This window comes from Ictalurus furcatus, chromosome 21 (assembly GCF_023375685.1).
Source record: "Ictalurus furcatus strain D&B chromosome 21, Billie_1.0, whole genome shotgun sequence".
In the NCBI taxonomy this organism is placed as follows: domain Eukaryota; kingdom Metazoa; phylum Chordata; class Actinopteri; order Siluriformes; family Ictaluridae; genus Ictalurus; species Ictalurus furcatus.
In genome coordinates, this window is record NC_071275.1 from 12,446,515 (window position 1) to 12,462,868 (window position 16,354).

Here is a 16,354-nt window from a genome sequence, read left to right on the forward strand (position 1 = left end):
TCTGCAGGAACTATGAGGTGTTTAAACACACTGAACTCTGAACACACACTGTACGAGGAGCCGAGCTCTATCAGAGCCACATGCAGTTTATCCATCCTGTCAACACACACCGTAATCACATTATTCACATTATGATCAGTGTGTGTGTGTGTGTGTGTGTGCGTGTGTGTGTGTGACTGACGTGGTAACGACAGATCTGTTCTTTCTCTGACTCTCAGCTCCAGGTTTGTTCTTCACCGGCTCTCCTTTCTTCGGTGGAGGTTTTTTCATTTTCTTGTTGCGCGCAGTACTGATCGTCTCAGCTGAGTGTTTAGGCAACAACTACACACACACACACACACACACACACATACACAAACACACATACACAAACACACATACACACATATACACATACACGCACACACACACACACACACACACACATACACAAACACACATACACACACATACATACATACACACATATATACATACACACATACACACATATACACACAAATGGATGAATTTATCACACAGGTTTGTGTGTGTGTGTGTGTGTGTGTGTGTATATATGTACGTGTGTGTGTGTGTACGTGTGTGTGTGTGTGCATGTGTGTGTGCGCGCACCTGTTCATGCAGGTTACTGTGTTCAGCAGAAATATCCAGAAAGACTGAACACGTCTGATTAGCGATCTGCTCCAGGAACATCACACACAGCCTGAGGGTGTGTTTCTCCATCATCTCTGCCTACAAACACACACAGACACATAGATGCACATAGATACACATACACACAGTGTGTGTGGGTGTGTGTATGCATGTGAGTTAGGGTTGGGGGGACGTGTTTACAGACCTCTTGAAGGCACTGTCTGTGTGTGTGTGTGTGTGTGTGTGTGTGTGTATGTGTGTGTATGTGTGTGAATGTGTGTGTGTGTGTGTGTATGTGTGTGTGTGTGTGTGTGTGTGTATGTGTGTGTGTGTGTATGTGTGTGCGTGTATGCGTGTGGGTTAGGGTTGGGGGAGTATTTACAGACCTCTACAGGACACAGTGTACGTGTGTGTGTGTGTGTGTGTGTGTGTATGCGTGTGTGTTACATACCTCTTCAGGACACAGTGTGTGTGTGTGTGTGTGTGTGTGTGTGTGTGTTACATACCTCTTCAGGACACAGTGTGTGTGTGCAGTGGCTGAAGTGAGAGCAGGTCATTGGGAAGGCCATCAGATATCTGTGCATCGATGCATCATCACTGCTCTGAGAGAACAAACGCTCATACACTCGCGGGTAAAACCTGAAACACACACACACACACACACACACAGAGGTTTTATTTATGTGTGTGTGTTTCAGGTTTTACGTGTGTGTGTGTGTGTGTGTATGTGTGTGTGTGTGTGTGTGTGTGTACCCGAGTATGGACAAATCGGCCGTCTCAGTGAGAAGTTCGTCCAAGTCGTCCATCATTCGGGTGTGAAACTGGGTCATGTTCATGATTTTAGCGAGATCAGTATAGTCCTTCAGAGCTAAAGGGGCTTTAGACACACTCGTGTATGCCTAATCACACACACACACACACACGAATCATACAGCAGTTATAACACAGTCAAATAACACGTTATGATTAGAATATAATAGGATAAAATAAAAACACTCACAGGACAGAAGCACATTCAAGATGGACATTTCAGTGGTGTTTTAATGTGTTTGTAACCGTGTAGATGTGTAATGGTGTTTAAGTCCTCAGTGTCGTGTGTAATGGTGTTTAAGTGCTCAGTGTCATGTGTAATGGTGCTTAAGTGTTCAGTGTTGTGTGTAATGGTGTTTAAGTGCTCAGTGTTGTGTGTAATGGTGTTTAAGTGCTCAGTGTCATGTGTAATGGTGTTTAAGTGCTCAGTGTCAGTGTGTAATGGTGTTTAAGTCCTCAGTGTCATGTGTAATGGTGTTTAATTGCTCAGTGTCGTGTGTAATGGTGTTTAAGTGCTCAGTGTCGTGTGTAATGGTGTTTAAGTGCTCAGTGTCATGTGTAATGGTGCTTAAGTGTTCAGTGTCGGTGTGTAATGGTGTTTAACTGCTCAGTGTCATGTGTAATGGTGTTTAAGTGCTCTGCATCTGTGTGTAATGGTATTTAAGTGCTCTGCATCTGTGTGTAATGGTATTTAAGTGCTCAGTGTCGGTCCAGTACCTGTAATCGCAACCAGTCAAGTCTAAGAGCTCTAAAATCCAGTTCATCGCCACTCTCCACTGCACATTAAACAAAATCACAAAGAGATATTTTAATTAAACACAGATATAATGTGATAAACACTGGCCATTTGAATATTTTAATAATTATAAATGTAAATATAATGGGATAAAAGTTACGCTGTTTGAGTGTGAGTGCGCTCAGATCAGAGACAAACGACGTCATGAGCACTGATTCCTCTTCAGGACACACAACGATGCTCTGAAAATCATAAACGTTTATAACTGTCACTTAATCACAGGCTGAGGTGTGTGAACTTTTCAGAAATCCAGATATAGATTTTAAACGTATGAATTTATGCCAAATGAGCAGCCAGAGGCGAAGGTGGTGAGGTGAGACTCCCTGAGACGATATGAGGAAGAAACCTTGAGAGGAAATAGACTCAAAAGGGAACCTGTCCTCATCTGGGTGACACCAGATAGTGCGATTATAAATCATTCCTCTTCTACATCTAAATCATCCAAGTGATATTGTCCACTGTATAATGAATGACACTCGGGTCTAAACTGTTTTTAATAGTTCAGTCTTTATCCAAGTGAGAGCATCTTTAGAGTATCCGTGTGGTACATTCACAGCAGCAACAAACAATTCTACATCCTATGCATTCTATACATTCATACCTGTATAGTGTCGTTGAGTATAAGAGCATCGAAGCGAGAGAGATACTGCAGATGGTAACGCTGAATAACGGAGCTATAACGCTGCAGAAGAGCTCGAAGCTTCTCCATGTAGAACAGCAGCTCTGCCATCAGCCTGCAAGCGACACAGTCCACATTTACATATTCATCACGTACCGGCAGTGAACATGTCCTGCTATACTTATTTAAATATTTAATATAGTTAATATTTAAATATTAAGTTCAAATGTAAAAACTGAACTTAAAAATGTAACATTTGTGTTAATGTTACGCCACCGCCACCGCATTAACCTGAACTAAACTGAATCTACCCACACGAATCGGGACTGGACTAAGAGAGACAAAGCTAAAGAGTTGCAGCAAAGCAACACCAAGCCAAGCAAGTTGAGTGTTCATGTCATGCCCTAGTTGAGTGTTCATGCCATGCCATAGTTGAGTGTTCATGCCATGCCATAGTTGAGTGTTCATGCCATGCCATAGTTGAGTGTTCATGCCATGCCATAGTTGAGTGTTCATGCCATGCCATAGTTGAGTGTTCATGCCATGCCATAGTTGAGTGTTCATGCCATGCCATAGTTGTGCGTTCATGTCATGCCATAGTTGAGTGTTCATGCCATGCCATAGTTGAGTGTTCATGCCATGCCATAGTTGTGCGTTCATGTCATGCCATAGTTGAGTATTCATGCCATGCCATAGATGTGTGTTCAAGTCATGCCTTAGTTAAGAGTGTTCATGCCATGCCTAAGTTAGATGAGTGTTTCCTACCTTAGTTTAAGGAAGGTTCATGTCTTAATTTAAGGAACGTTCATGTCCTAGTTTAAAGAATGTTCATGTCTTAGTTTACGGAAGGTTCATGTCTTGGATTAAAGAACGTTCATGTATTAGTTTAAGGAGTGTTCAGGCCTTAGTTCAATTAGTGTTTCCGTTCCATGTCCTCTGCTTAAGTATCAAATAAAGATCTCCCTCCTGCGCTTACTTCCTGTCCAAGTCTCGTTCCGTAACAGAATGCCGCGACCGAGCAAGGAAGTAGCAGGAGAGCACCTGGTCGGGAGGCGCTCGGACTACTGGCCGCAGTACAAGTCCATGCAGTTTCCACAGAGGAAGGCCGCTGAACTCCCGCTGGAAACGTATGGGTGGGGATCCCACCCACTGCTGTTCCTGTTTCACAGCCAGGTGTACTTTGCAAGCCTGGCGGCCCCCAAGCCTACCAAGAAACAGTGGCTGGGCTTCCTAGTATCCTGGTCCTATGGCCCGGCCCAAGATTTGGCAGAGCAGCTGGCCCGTTCAGGGTCCAGTGTCCTCTATGACGTCACCCAGTTCTCAGAACTTTTTCTGAAGGAGTTCTCGCAGCCGGGGCAAGCAAACCACCTGGATATACTGGAGAGGGGAATCGAAGTAATGGACAGGGAGGACTGGCCATTCCACCTCTATTATACATGGCTGGACCGGATAGAAGCAGCAGCTTCGCTTCAGGTTCCGGTCGACGCCGTGGAGCTCCAGCCCGAGGTTAACATGGCAACCTCTGGGCTCCCATCTGAGGTCAACATGGTGGCCTCAGAGCTCCAGCTTGAGACCTCCCCGTAGGTCTCAGCTGTGGAGCTCCAGCCCGAGGTTAACAGGGCAACCTCTGGGCCCCCGTCGGAGGTCAACCCGGCGACCTCGGAGCTGCAGCCGGAGGCCTACGGCGAGGTCTCGGCTGTGGAGCTCCCCCCCGGAGGTCAACCCGGCGACCTCGGAGCTCCGGCCGGAGGCCTACGGTGAGGTCTCGGCTGTGGAGCTCCCCCCCGGAGGTCAACCCGGTGACCTCGGAGCTCCGGCCGGAGGCCTACGGCGAGGTCTCTGCTGTAGAGCTCCCCCCGGAGGTCAACCCGGCGACCTCGGAGCTCCGGCCAGAGACCTACGGGGAGGTCTCATCTGCTGTGGAAGCTGTCCTGCTGCCCTGCCCAGCCGAGGAAGCTGTCCCGCTGCCCTGCCCAGCCGAGGAAGCTGTCCCGCTGTCCAGCCCAGCTGAGGAGGCTGTCCCGCTGACCTGCCCAGCCGAGGAAGCTGTCCTGCTGTCCAGCCCCGCAGAGGAGGTCCCTCTGCCTTCCTGCACCGCTGAGTACGCTGCTCTGTTTGACTACTCCGCGGAGGACAGTATTCCGTTCGCCTACCCCACAGAGTACAGTGCTCTGTTTATCTGCGCTGAGGAGGACGTCTCTCTGCTTTCCTGCTTCACAGAGGAAGTCAACCAGCCTTCCAGTCCTGTTGGGGACGTCGCCCAGCGTTCCAGTCCCGCTGAGGACGTCGCCCAGCGTTCCAGTCCCGCTGAGGACGTCGCCCTGAGCTCCAGCCCCGTGGCGGACGTCGCCCAATGCCCCAGTCCCACTGGGGGCGCCACCCCGAGCTTCAGTCCCGCTGGGGGTGGTGCTCCGACTGTCTGCTGCTCGGCGGAGGCTGCTCTGTTTTCCGAGTCATTCCAGTTACACAGGGGCCCTGGACCCCCATTGGAGGGGGGTTTTTTGGCGCTCCGGGAGGGCGCCTTTGGAGGGGGGTTCTGTTACGTCACTGCCGGCAGATGGCACTGCGGCACGGTTGCTATGTGGCTCACGTGACTCTTTGTTGTCATTCGCTTCCTGCCCGAGTTCTAGTTTCTGTTGGAGGATGTCCTTGATTTAACCCAGGTGTCTTTGGTTTAGATTAATCATGTGAGTTATTTAAACTCCTCATGTTGCTGCGCACATCGTGCGGCATTAACCTGAACTAAACTGAATCTACCCACACGAATCGGGACTGGACTAAGAGAGACAAAGCTAAAGAGTTGCAGCAAAGCAACACCAAGCCAAGCAAGTTTAGTGTTCATGTCATGCCCTAGTTGTGTGTTCAAGTCATGCCTTAGTTAAGAGTGTTCATGCCATGCCTAAGTTAGATGAGTGTTTCCTACCTTAGTTTAAGGAAGGTTCATGTCTTAATTTAAGGAACGTTCACGTCCTAGTTTAAAGAATGTTCATGTCTTAGTTTACGGAGGGTTCATGTCTTGGATTAAAGAACGTTCATGTATTAGTTTAAGGAGTGTTCAGGCCTTAGTTCAATTAGTGTTTCCGTTCCATGTCCTCTGCTTAAGTATCAAATAAAGACCTCCCTCCTGCGCTTACTTCCTGTCCAAGTCTTGTTCCGTAACAGTTAAATTAATTAGACATTTTAAATTGTATTATATTTTAATTATAAAATGTAATTAATTTCAATTAATCTAAATTTTAAATGAGTTATTATTATTATTATTATTAATATTATTATTACATTTTTAGAATTTTTTTATGTTAGAAACGAGACATTTTAAAGACAGTCTTGTTTGTTTTTTTTAAAACTGCTCACACTCACGCATCAGTGTAATCTTCAGGAGTTTTAGTTTTTGGGACATTTTCATGATGACGCACCAACCAGCAGATTTCATCACGCGAGAATGACAGAGCCATAAACACAAACAACACCTGAGAGAGAAAAGAGAGAAATGAGGAGAGATGAGCATAACTGAATGAATATTTACTAAAATGTGTTATGTCACCTCATGAACAACTAAATATAATTAATATAATTGGAAGAACAGATTTCACGCTGAAAAGAAATGAAAGTTCACTGGATTTTTTGACCTTTGGTCCAAGCAGAGCAGGTTGATCCTCCAACACCTTCGTCAGCTCCTTTAAAGCGTTTCTCAGGAAGTGTCGTTTCTCCCGATGAATCGCTCCACTGTGCAGTTTAACACAGAGCCCAGAATTTATTCATCTTCACTGATAAATACATAATAAACACCATTAATGTGTAACTTACCAGTTAGCCGTTGCGTGTTCTTTACACTCCTTAATATCAGCAATTCGTTTACTGTAACTATAGAGAGAAAAGGAAATCAGACTATTTACTGCTCTGATCAGAATCAGAATCACTATAAGTTGTGCTCACAGGCATTGGTTTTGGGGCCAGTGTGAAAAATTAAACAATACATTAAAACGTACAGTGCAGCAACAACAACAGACAGTGCACGGGAGGATGGAGGGGAGTCTTCTTACTGCTGGAGCATGCGTTGATGTTGCGAGATATTGTTGATGTGCAGGCGACAGGTGTGTAGGCGTCATCGATGGTCAAAATGGCATTAAAACTGGTTCACCTGGTTGGCCAGATTGGGTTAGGCAGCTGTTTGGGGGCTCTTTGATTTTCAAATTATCTGTTGTTACCCAGATGAGGATGGGTTCCCTTCTGAGTCTGGTTCCTCTCAAGCTTTCTTCCTCTTAAACATCTTAGGGAGTTTTTCCTTGCCACCATCTCCACTCAGTGGCTTGCTCAGTTGGGATAAATTCGCACCTTTAATATCTGTATTCCGTGTTGATATTTCTGTAAAGCTGCTTTGAGACAATGTCTATTGTAAAAAGCGCTATACAAATAAAATTGAATTGAATTGATTTGAAGTTGCAGAGTCGCTTCAAGGAGCTCCAGACAGCTCTGCTGTTGTTTTCTGCAAAGTTGCTCTCCAGATATTCCTTATGTCTGTCATTTACTGCTCTCAGTGTGCTGTTAAACCACCATATATCAAGGCTGAATTCCTCCCTGTTACAAGATCTGTAGGCCAGGTCTTTGTTCGATCTGAGCACGCTCGGTTTTTAAGTGAACCATGGTTTGTCATTATTGTACCTCATAACGGTCTTCTTAGAGAGGCACATGTCTTCACAATAGGAGATGTAGGATGTACCTGTATCAGTCTACTCAACAATACTGCTACACCAGCCTTCCAATGCCTCCCAATCAATGGCGTCCAGGAAGTCCCTCAATGTTTCCACAGCCTCAGGTATCTGGTGCTGGCTGCTGTTGGGAAATTTATTTTCCAGATCATGAAGTGATCGCTGTGCTGTACTGTGCATTAGACTGAGGTGGAATTTGGGCTCCAACCGTAATCACAGAAGGAAATTCCCTTGGTAGGTAGAAGGGCTTGCAGTGAATTAAAAGGGCTTCCAGGTTTGAGGAACAGAACTTTAAAATGTCGGGGAGACAGTGTGTTGTTTCGATTTGCTCTGGACAGCTGATGTCCCGTAAGGTGAAGAGATGCATCAGGTGCACTTTAGTTTAGCCACAATTATACGAAGCAGAATTCAGAGATGCGAGCACAGTCCTTGTTAGATCTAACAAGTAGTGCAATGCATCTATCTTATTAGCAAGACAGTGCATGTTATTATTGCCTCCGCATTTGCCTCTGCACCTCCTGTGTGGAGCGTTTCAAAGCCAGCATCTTTGTTTACCATCGGTTGATGATCTAACTGAGTCACACTTGACTTGACTAAAGCCACATAGCATAGAACCTCAAGTAGAAAAACAGGCATTAATTCTGGAGATAAGTTGTCCTTTAGCTTTAGCAAAGACATAAAAATAAAGACATAAAATAAAGTAGTGTAAAACAAGTAAGACAGAAAATAAACAAGAAATAAAAACAAATAAAACTGATAATTAATTTAATCATCAATCTGATTGTCAAAACTGACAGTCACATTATTTAACTTTCCCTTAGTCTGTAATGTGTATGTAATGTCTAAACACAGTACAGATAATTGACTGAACAGAACACACACACACACACACACAGATGAGATTAGCAAACTGTCAAAATGCCACACAAAAGTATGAGAATGAGAATTGAACAGTCTCTCACCCTTTGATGTTGTCGAAATGTTCCTCAGACATTTTGTGGACATTAATAACTTCATCTCTGATGAGTGTGACGTAAAAACCGCTGCGTAAAGCCATTTTCCACAAATCCAGAGACACAGCGTTTGCTGCCAGACTGCTGTGGCACAACAGGAATCCCACTGAAACACACACACACACACGCACTGCTTTACTAATCACAGATCATGGTTCACTACATGTGCTGGTGATTTACAGAGAAAATCCATCAAAATGTTTCCATAAAAAAATTAAGCAGACTATCGCTATATTAAACACGAAGTTTCTCAGCTTTAGTCACTGACTACAGACACCAAGTCCCTCCACTGATACAATAACCATCCTGATTAATACAATACCATACCATACATTACATTCCTGTCATCATCTACATAGCAGACTCATATACAGGAGGATTTAAATCTGGTATGAAAATGTAAAATAATACACACTGAAAAACTAATTCTTTATTGTTATATTATAAAAAATGCACTCACAAATTATCCAGCGCTCCATCACTTCCACAGATAAATACTCACATGCCATCTGTAACACACACACACACACACACACACACACACACACACACACACACACAAACACACATGCACTTAATGAATGTCACTGGTCTCGGGATTGATCAGGACCGTATTATAATATTATAATGAGATGGTAATGAACCGTGTCACTGGTCTGATTGAATAGGACCGTATTATAATATTATAATGAGATGGTAATGAACCGTGTCACTGGTCTGATTGAATAGGACCGTATTATAATATTATAATGAGATGGTAATGAACTGTGTCACTGGTCTCGGGATTGATCAGGACTGTATTATAATATTATAATGAGATGGTAATGAACCATGTCACTGGTCTGATTGAATAGGACCGTATTATAATATTATAATGAGATGGTAATGAACCGTGTCACTGGTCTGATTGATCAGGACTGTATTATAATATTATAATGAGATCGTAATGAACCGTGTCACAGGTCTGATTGATCAGGAATGTATTATAATAATATAATGAGATGGTAATGAACCGTGTCACTGGTCTCGGGATTGATCATGGCCGCTGGTGTGTTGATGATGCTCAGAAGCTGAGCACTGCGCCACTGCTCCACCTGCAGGTTCCTTCGAGGATAAACAAACTGCAGCGACACCAGAGCCTCTGTCACTGACTAACATACACACACACACACACACACACACACGCTCACCGTTATATTCAGAAGCTGTGATTATGGATCGGGGCTATATGAAGGAATACTGTTAGAGTGATGGGTGAAGCTAGAGTCAGGTAGGTGAGTGTGTGTGTGTGTGTGTGTGTGTGTGTGTATGTATGTATGTGTGTATGTGTGTGTGTGTGTGTGTGTACCTTGGTGTGTGGTCCAAACTCCTCAGTGAGTTTTTTTAGAGGATTTTCGTACTCAATGATCATTTGTCCGAGGCGAGGAAACGATGGGTCACTGCACAAATGACAAAACATCTGAATTAAATAAAGAATCAAACATCAGACTTACAAACACAATTTGATTTTGGTTTCCAGACAAATCTTTATTTACATTTACATTTTTTCATTTAGCAGACGATTTCATCCAAAGTGACTTACAAATGAGGAAATACAAGCAATGTGATATATCAAGTGGAGAACAGTACAGTAATGCTACCATACATTAACTTTAATTAAGTTCTAGAGGAGCAGAGTGCATAGAGTCGAGGTGTAAGAGCCAGAGTACGTGGAGAATGTTTTTTAAAAGATGTGGGTCTTCAGATATCCGGATTGATTTTGGAAGTTCATTCCCAGGGTTGGGAGGGTTAATTTTAAAAACTATTCAATTACAATTATAAACTACTTCATAAAAAATGTCATCCAAGTCTCACGATATGAAAGTAGTGTAATTTGATTATTTTTGGATTACTTCAAGGCCACATCTGTATATGTGTATATATATCTAAAATCATATTGGGCTTTTATTTAAAGCATATTTTAGGTCTTAAAAATGTGTTCAAAGTTTGGATTTGTTTTAATAAAACAAACAAACAAATAAATAAATAAAAGATCACTGTCTTTTGGCGGGGGGGGGGGGATTAATAGCGTTACAGTGTTAGTATGAATGCAGACTTTAATAAACTGAAAAAGACACACTATTAGCATCAGACAAATATATAACAATTCCTACATTCTTTTGAATGTTAATGGAATAAAATAAAATATTAGATGCCGCGAGTGTAATTTCTGCCATCATTTACACATTTAAATGGCCATGTAATACGAAGCAGTGTGATGAGATGAAATTAAAAATGACCTTATATGGTCATGGGCGTTGTTTCAACTCGGGACAGCTTCATTCGCTGCTATTGTCGAGTAACTGTTTAACGCCGAACACGACATCGCTTCACCTTCAAGTGCTCGCTGAGAGGAGGATAACGGCTGAGAGGCAGGAATTTGGACAATAATTCTTGTGAGCCTTTTATAATTGACCAGTCGATGTGCGAGAAGGCGGGATTTACAGAGAGGGTTAAAGCAATGCAAACATGCGTACACATGATGCAGTATTAGACCATAAACACATCATAATGAAACTAAAGCCGAATCCCAGACACTTTCTCAATTTAGACCCTTTTTTAAGGTCCGGAAAAGAGACTATGTCCGGGAAAATAGGACGTACGGTCCCCCTAACAAAAACATTTCCGAGAACAATTTGTGTTCATTTCTATTAAATTAACTTTGCGCAAAATTTATGCACCAGGAGGCTGTTCACGTGAGTCACGACTGGGGAGAGAGAACCAGAACTATAATCATGCAGCTGTTTATATTGTGTTCTGTAAAAAGATTCATTTCTTTGGTTTTAAATGAACAACTGTAATCCTGATAATATTCCCATTTTTACTAAATCTACCTGTAATCTGACTCTGTTTCTCGACGTAAATGTAACGGATTACAGTCACCAGTGTTTATCCTGATTACGTAACACCGTCACATGTACTCCGTTACTCCCCAAACCTGCTCATTCCATCACTGAGGGACAGTCAGTTTGAAGGATTGAAGCTTTACTGCTGTTCAAGTCCAGTCCCTGGACACAACCTTAACCAGACCTTTACCACTACTGTTATTACAGTAGTCGTGTGTGTGTGTGTGTGTGTGTGTGTGACTATTTAACCTGCTGCCATTTGAGAGCTCGTATGCGCAGTTGTACATCCCGATCAGAGCTTTTCGATCATCAATGCGTGATAGCATTAAAATGACGGAAGCGTAGGTGCTGATCAGGTCCAGGTAATTCTTAGTGAAGTCATAGTTCACCGCCTGTAACAGTTTATTTATTAGAATTATAACAATGATTAATAAAATAATCACAGTGTTATTGAGTGCTTTTGGGAAAATCCTCTCCATCACTCACGATGTTAAAGAAACACTGGCAGGCATCGATGGTGTTCAGCACCTCATAAACATGATCCTGAAGTAAAACATAAAATCTTGAATCTTTGGATTTTTAAACAGAGTTTAATCATCATCATCATCATTATTATTATTATTATTATTATTATTATTATTATTATTATTATTATTATTATTATATTTCTGTACCGAGAATAAAATTATCTGTAAAATTATTTGTTTTTTTCCTGTTTTTGTACTTTTTTAAAAATTAAAGCTGAATGATAAATAATCTCACCCTGAACTCCAAGACATCGATGAAAGAATCATAAAAACTGCCGAGAGCCTCCAGAATGGCTGATTTCTGTTTCTGAACGTTGCTGAGCTGCTGCTATAATTTAACATTAAACACATGGACAAAACTCAGAACAGGTTTTTATTATGAAGTGACATCATGCTGAACAAAAATGCATCCCATAATCACAGTATGTGTGTGTGTGTGTGTGTGTGTGTGTGTGTGTGTGTGTGTTACTGTGTGAAATTTACACTTCCTCCTCTGAAGTCAATGTTCGGAAATTTCCTGTTGATGAATTTTATTGCAGGTTCCATTGATTTATCAGTGAAAAACGCAGGCCGTCGTTTCGGATCCGCACACGTCTTAAAGAAACAGGAGAAATATTCATTTTAGGTCACAGTTAATAACACAGGGCTGTTAAAATGAAAAAAAGAAGAAGTTATTTAGTTTGTCTTTTAATCATGTAGTGTTGATTAGTAACTCAGTGTTCTCGGATAAATGAAGTTTATTGGACACACTGAGATGTTTGGTTAGGGACGTGTTTATGAAATCATCCTCAACTCTGACCCTGAATCCCAGCAAAACCCTGATGCACTTCTCTCCATTAACACGCTGCCTCACTTACTTCTAATATCTGTAGTTTACCAAAATATTTTTATTCTCAAATCTGTTTATGCCATATCATTATATCCTGTAAACGCTCTCTCTCTCTCTCTCTCTCTCTCTCTCTCTCTCTCTCTCACTGCTGACCAACATACACCATGACTTGGTTCCTTTTACATACATATGATTTAAAAAAAAATAAAAATTACGGATGTGATGTACTGTCTTAAATCTGAAATATTAATAAAATTATGATTGCTTTAAACCACTACCCTTAATGGAGTTAATTGTAGTTAAGAATGTTAATATCCTTTATGAAGAGGTGTAACTGGGAGAAAATGGTGTTTCTACATTGTGATTCCTCTTTAAACAGCATTCTAAAGTTTCCTCCTTCTCCTTTACACTGAACTGAACTCTCACTCTGACTGTGTGCTGAAGTAGAGTTTAATCTCATTCTGTTTCTGTTTGAAAATAGGAAGCTAGGAGCGCAGACACTGACATAACAAAAACCACCACTTTGGACAGGATCACGTTTATCACAACATTACACTACATTCACTCACAGTCCCACAAAATGGCTCTCATACAATACACAAGGAGAGAGAGAGACAGCGAGAGCTTGTGTGTGTCTGTGTGCGTGTATATGTGTGTGAATGTGTGTGGTTTATGTCGAGCTGCTGGTTTCCTGTTTGCACTTCCTTTTTGATGATCTCTGAATTATAACAAACTCTTTATACCATTTAACACATAAACAAATGTACATTTTATTTTATTGTACTCACACATTTTATATAAACACTGATAAGCAGGTCAATAAAGAGATTGATACTAATAAACTGATGTATATAGATAAAGCCAATTAATTCACTAATCCTGCACTAAATCTGCATTTTTATACACTATAATTATTAATATTAATACAATATTATTTATAAACAAAGAGTTTAGTTACAAACATTTAATCACAGTTATAAATGCATTTGATAAATGTTCACACTGTGAGGAGGTATTACTGTCCATCAGGTTCCTCTTTTTTGGGGCGTTGGTAAGAAGCCTTTGCAAGAACATTTCTGTATATTTTTATAATACTTTTTATTTAGTAACTGAATATTTCTGACCTTTTTGATGTAATTCATGCGGATTAACACTCCTCTTCCCCGCTCATTGAGAACCACCAGTTTCTCTGCTAGTTTTAGTTGGTAAGCCATGATCGACACACACACACTCTCTCTCACGCACACACACACACACACACTCACACTCACAGAGGAACATTATAGCCACACCCACTGTGAAGAGGAGGAGCTAATTATGACCAGTAAATGATGAGCTTTCCATGTGCAGATTGTTACGTTTATTATCATAAACATTCTGATGAACCATGTTTAATAAAACTATTTTATGACCAGTTTATTTCTATTATTCTGTTGTTATTATGTAGTTAATTAACAAATAAAATATTATAGCAATAGAAATAATAATACTTTATTTGTAAGATACATGTACTAATAGAATAACAAAAACACTATATATATATATATATATATCTATATATATATCTATATATATATATATATATATATATATATATATATATATATATATATATACACTTTAATTGTCTGTACTGTATGATATGACTAAATATTACTGAATGTTTCTCAGTATCTCAGTATATCAGTATCTCTGTATCTCAGTATATCAGTATAGCAGTATCTCAGTATATCAGTATATCAGCATGTCAGTATCTCAGTATATCAGTATCTCAGTATATCAGTATCTCAGTATATCAGTATCTCAGCATATCAGTATCTAAAGATATCAGTATATACCATACAATAGGAGATGTAGGATGTACCTGTATCAGTATACTCAATAATATTTGTTTTTATGTTTATTGTTTGACCTTTTGATATTTTGTTCAAAAAATTTACAAAAAATACTCTGCTGTCATGGATATCAAACAATTACAAACACAGGTTTATTAAAAAAAACCAAAAACCTTTGTTAAATATATATGTGCCACAATTATTGGCACCCTTATGAATTCATATGACAAAAATATACTTGAAGTATATTCCAATTAATATTTAAAAAACAATTTCTGGTATACCTGGGTGACTAGCAACAGGAAATTTAAGAAGATGTTCCAGTCAACTGGAAATGTTATGAATCAACCTGGAATTGGACGTGTGTCTATATCATCTCAAAGCACTGTGAAGAGGACAGTTCAAGTGGCCAAAAATCTCCAAGGATCACAGCTGGAGAATTGCAGAAGTTTGTTGCGTCTTGGGGTCAGAAAGTCTCCAAAACTACAATCTGAAGTCACCTACATCACCACAAGTTGTTTGGAAGGGTTTCAAGAAAAAAGCCTCTACTCTCATCCAAAAACAAACTCAAGCATCTTCAGTTTGCCAGACACTACTGGAACTTCAAATGGGATCAGGTTCTATGGTCAGATGAAACCAAAATAGAGCTTTTTGGCAATAAACACCAAAGGTGGATTTGGAGCACACAGAGAGGTAGCCATATGGAAAAGTACCTCATGCCACGGTTAAGTATGGTGGTGGCTCTTTAATGTTTTGGGGCTGTTTTTCTGCCAGATGACCTGGACATTTTGTTAGGATACATGGCATCATGGACTCTATAAATATTAACAGATATTAAATGAAAACCTGACTGCCTCTGCCAGAAAGCTTAAAATGGGCCGTGGTTGGATCTTCCACCAGGACAATGGTTCAAAACATACATCAGAATCAACATAAAAATGGTTTACTGATCACAAAATCAAGGTCCTGCCATGGCCATCCCAGTCCCCGACCTGAACCACATAGAAGTCCTGTGGGGTGAACTCAAGAGGAGATTCCACCAGAGTGGACCCCAAAATGTGAAGGATCTGGAGAGATTCTGTATGGAAGAATGGTCTCAGATCCCTTGCCATGTATTCTCCAACCTCATCAGGCATTATAGGAGAAGACTCAGAGCTATCTTGGCAAAGGGACCTAGCACAAAGTATTGGATAAAAGGGTGTCTATATTAAACAAAGATTTTAGTTGTTAACTGCTTTGTGTTCGTAATTGTTTGATATCCATGAGAGCAGAGTATTTTTGTGAATTATTTAAACAAAAGATCAAAAGGTTAAAAAATAAAGACAAATTTTCACAGCATTCTTTGCACATATTTACCAAGGGTGCCAATATTAATGGAGGGCAGTGTATCAATATACCAGTATCTCATTATATCTGTATCTCAGAAGATCAGTATACCAGTATCTCATTATATCTGTATCTCGTTATATCAGAATCTCAGTATATCAGTATCTCAATATCTCAGTACAGCAGTATGAGTATCTCAGAATATCAGTATCTGAGTTTCTCAGTATCTCAATGTATCAGTATATCAGTATCTCAGAATAACAGTATCTCATTATATCAGTATTTCAGTATCTCAATATCTCAATATATCGGTATCTCAGTATATCAGTATCTCTGTATATCAATATTAGGTATGGGATATCCATTTAGGTC

The 16,354-nt window shown here is 40.7% G+C and overlaps 1 protein-coding gene across 1 annotated transcript in view; it reads right to left on the bottom strand.

Moving 5' to 3' along the window:
• The window catches only part of nckap1l (NCK associated protein 1 like), a 20,412-nt gene extending 6,307 nt beyond the window's left edge, over positions 1–14,105 (bottom strand). The window contains exons 1-20 of the mRNA XM_053653216.1: positions 13,946–14,105; positions 12,476–12,586; positions 12,228–12,320; positions 11,952–12,008; positions 11,715–11,857; positions 9,929–10,019; positions 9,594–9,731; positions 9,041–9,089; positions 8,530–8,686; positions 6,666–6,722; positions 6,488–6,584; positions 6,219–6,328; positions 2,841–2,973; positions 2,340–2,421; positions 2,161–2,219; positions 1,387–1,532; positions 1,140–1,272; positions 613–732; positions 182–321; positions 1–96 (exon numbers count right to left, since the gene is read on the bottom strand). The exon at positions 1–96 is cut by the window's left edge and continues 36 nt beyond it. Of these exons, the coding sequence (XP_053509191.1) occupies positions 1–96; positions 182–321; positions 613–732; positions 1,140–1,272; positions 1,387–1,532; positions 2,161–2,219; positions 2,340–2,421; positions 2,841–2,973; positions 6,219–6,328; positions 6,488–6,584; positions 6,666–6,722; positions 8,530–8,686; positions 9,041–9,089; positions 9,594–9,731; positions 9,929–10,019; positions 11,715–11,857; positions 11,952–12,008; positions 12,228–12,320; positions 12,476–12,586; positions 13,946–14,035 (2,102 nt within the window). The 5' untranslated portion in view covers positions 14,036–14,105. The remainder of the gene's footprint in view (positions 97–181; positions 322–612; positions 733–1,139; positions 1,273–1,386; positions 1,533–2,160; positions 2,220–2,339; positions 2,422–2,840; positions 2,974–6,218; positions 6,329–6,487; positions 6,585–6,665; positions 6,723–8,529; positions 8,687–9,040; positions 9,090–9,593; positions 9,732–9,928; positions 10,020–11,714; positions 11,858–11,951; positions 12,009–12,227; positions 12,321–12,475; positions 12,587–13,945) is intronic.
• Between the last annotated feature and the right edge of the window lie 2,249 nt (positions 14,106–16,354).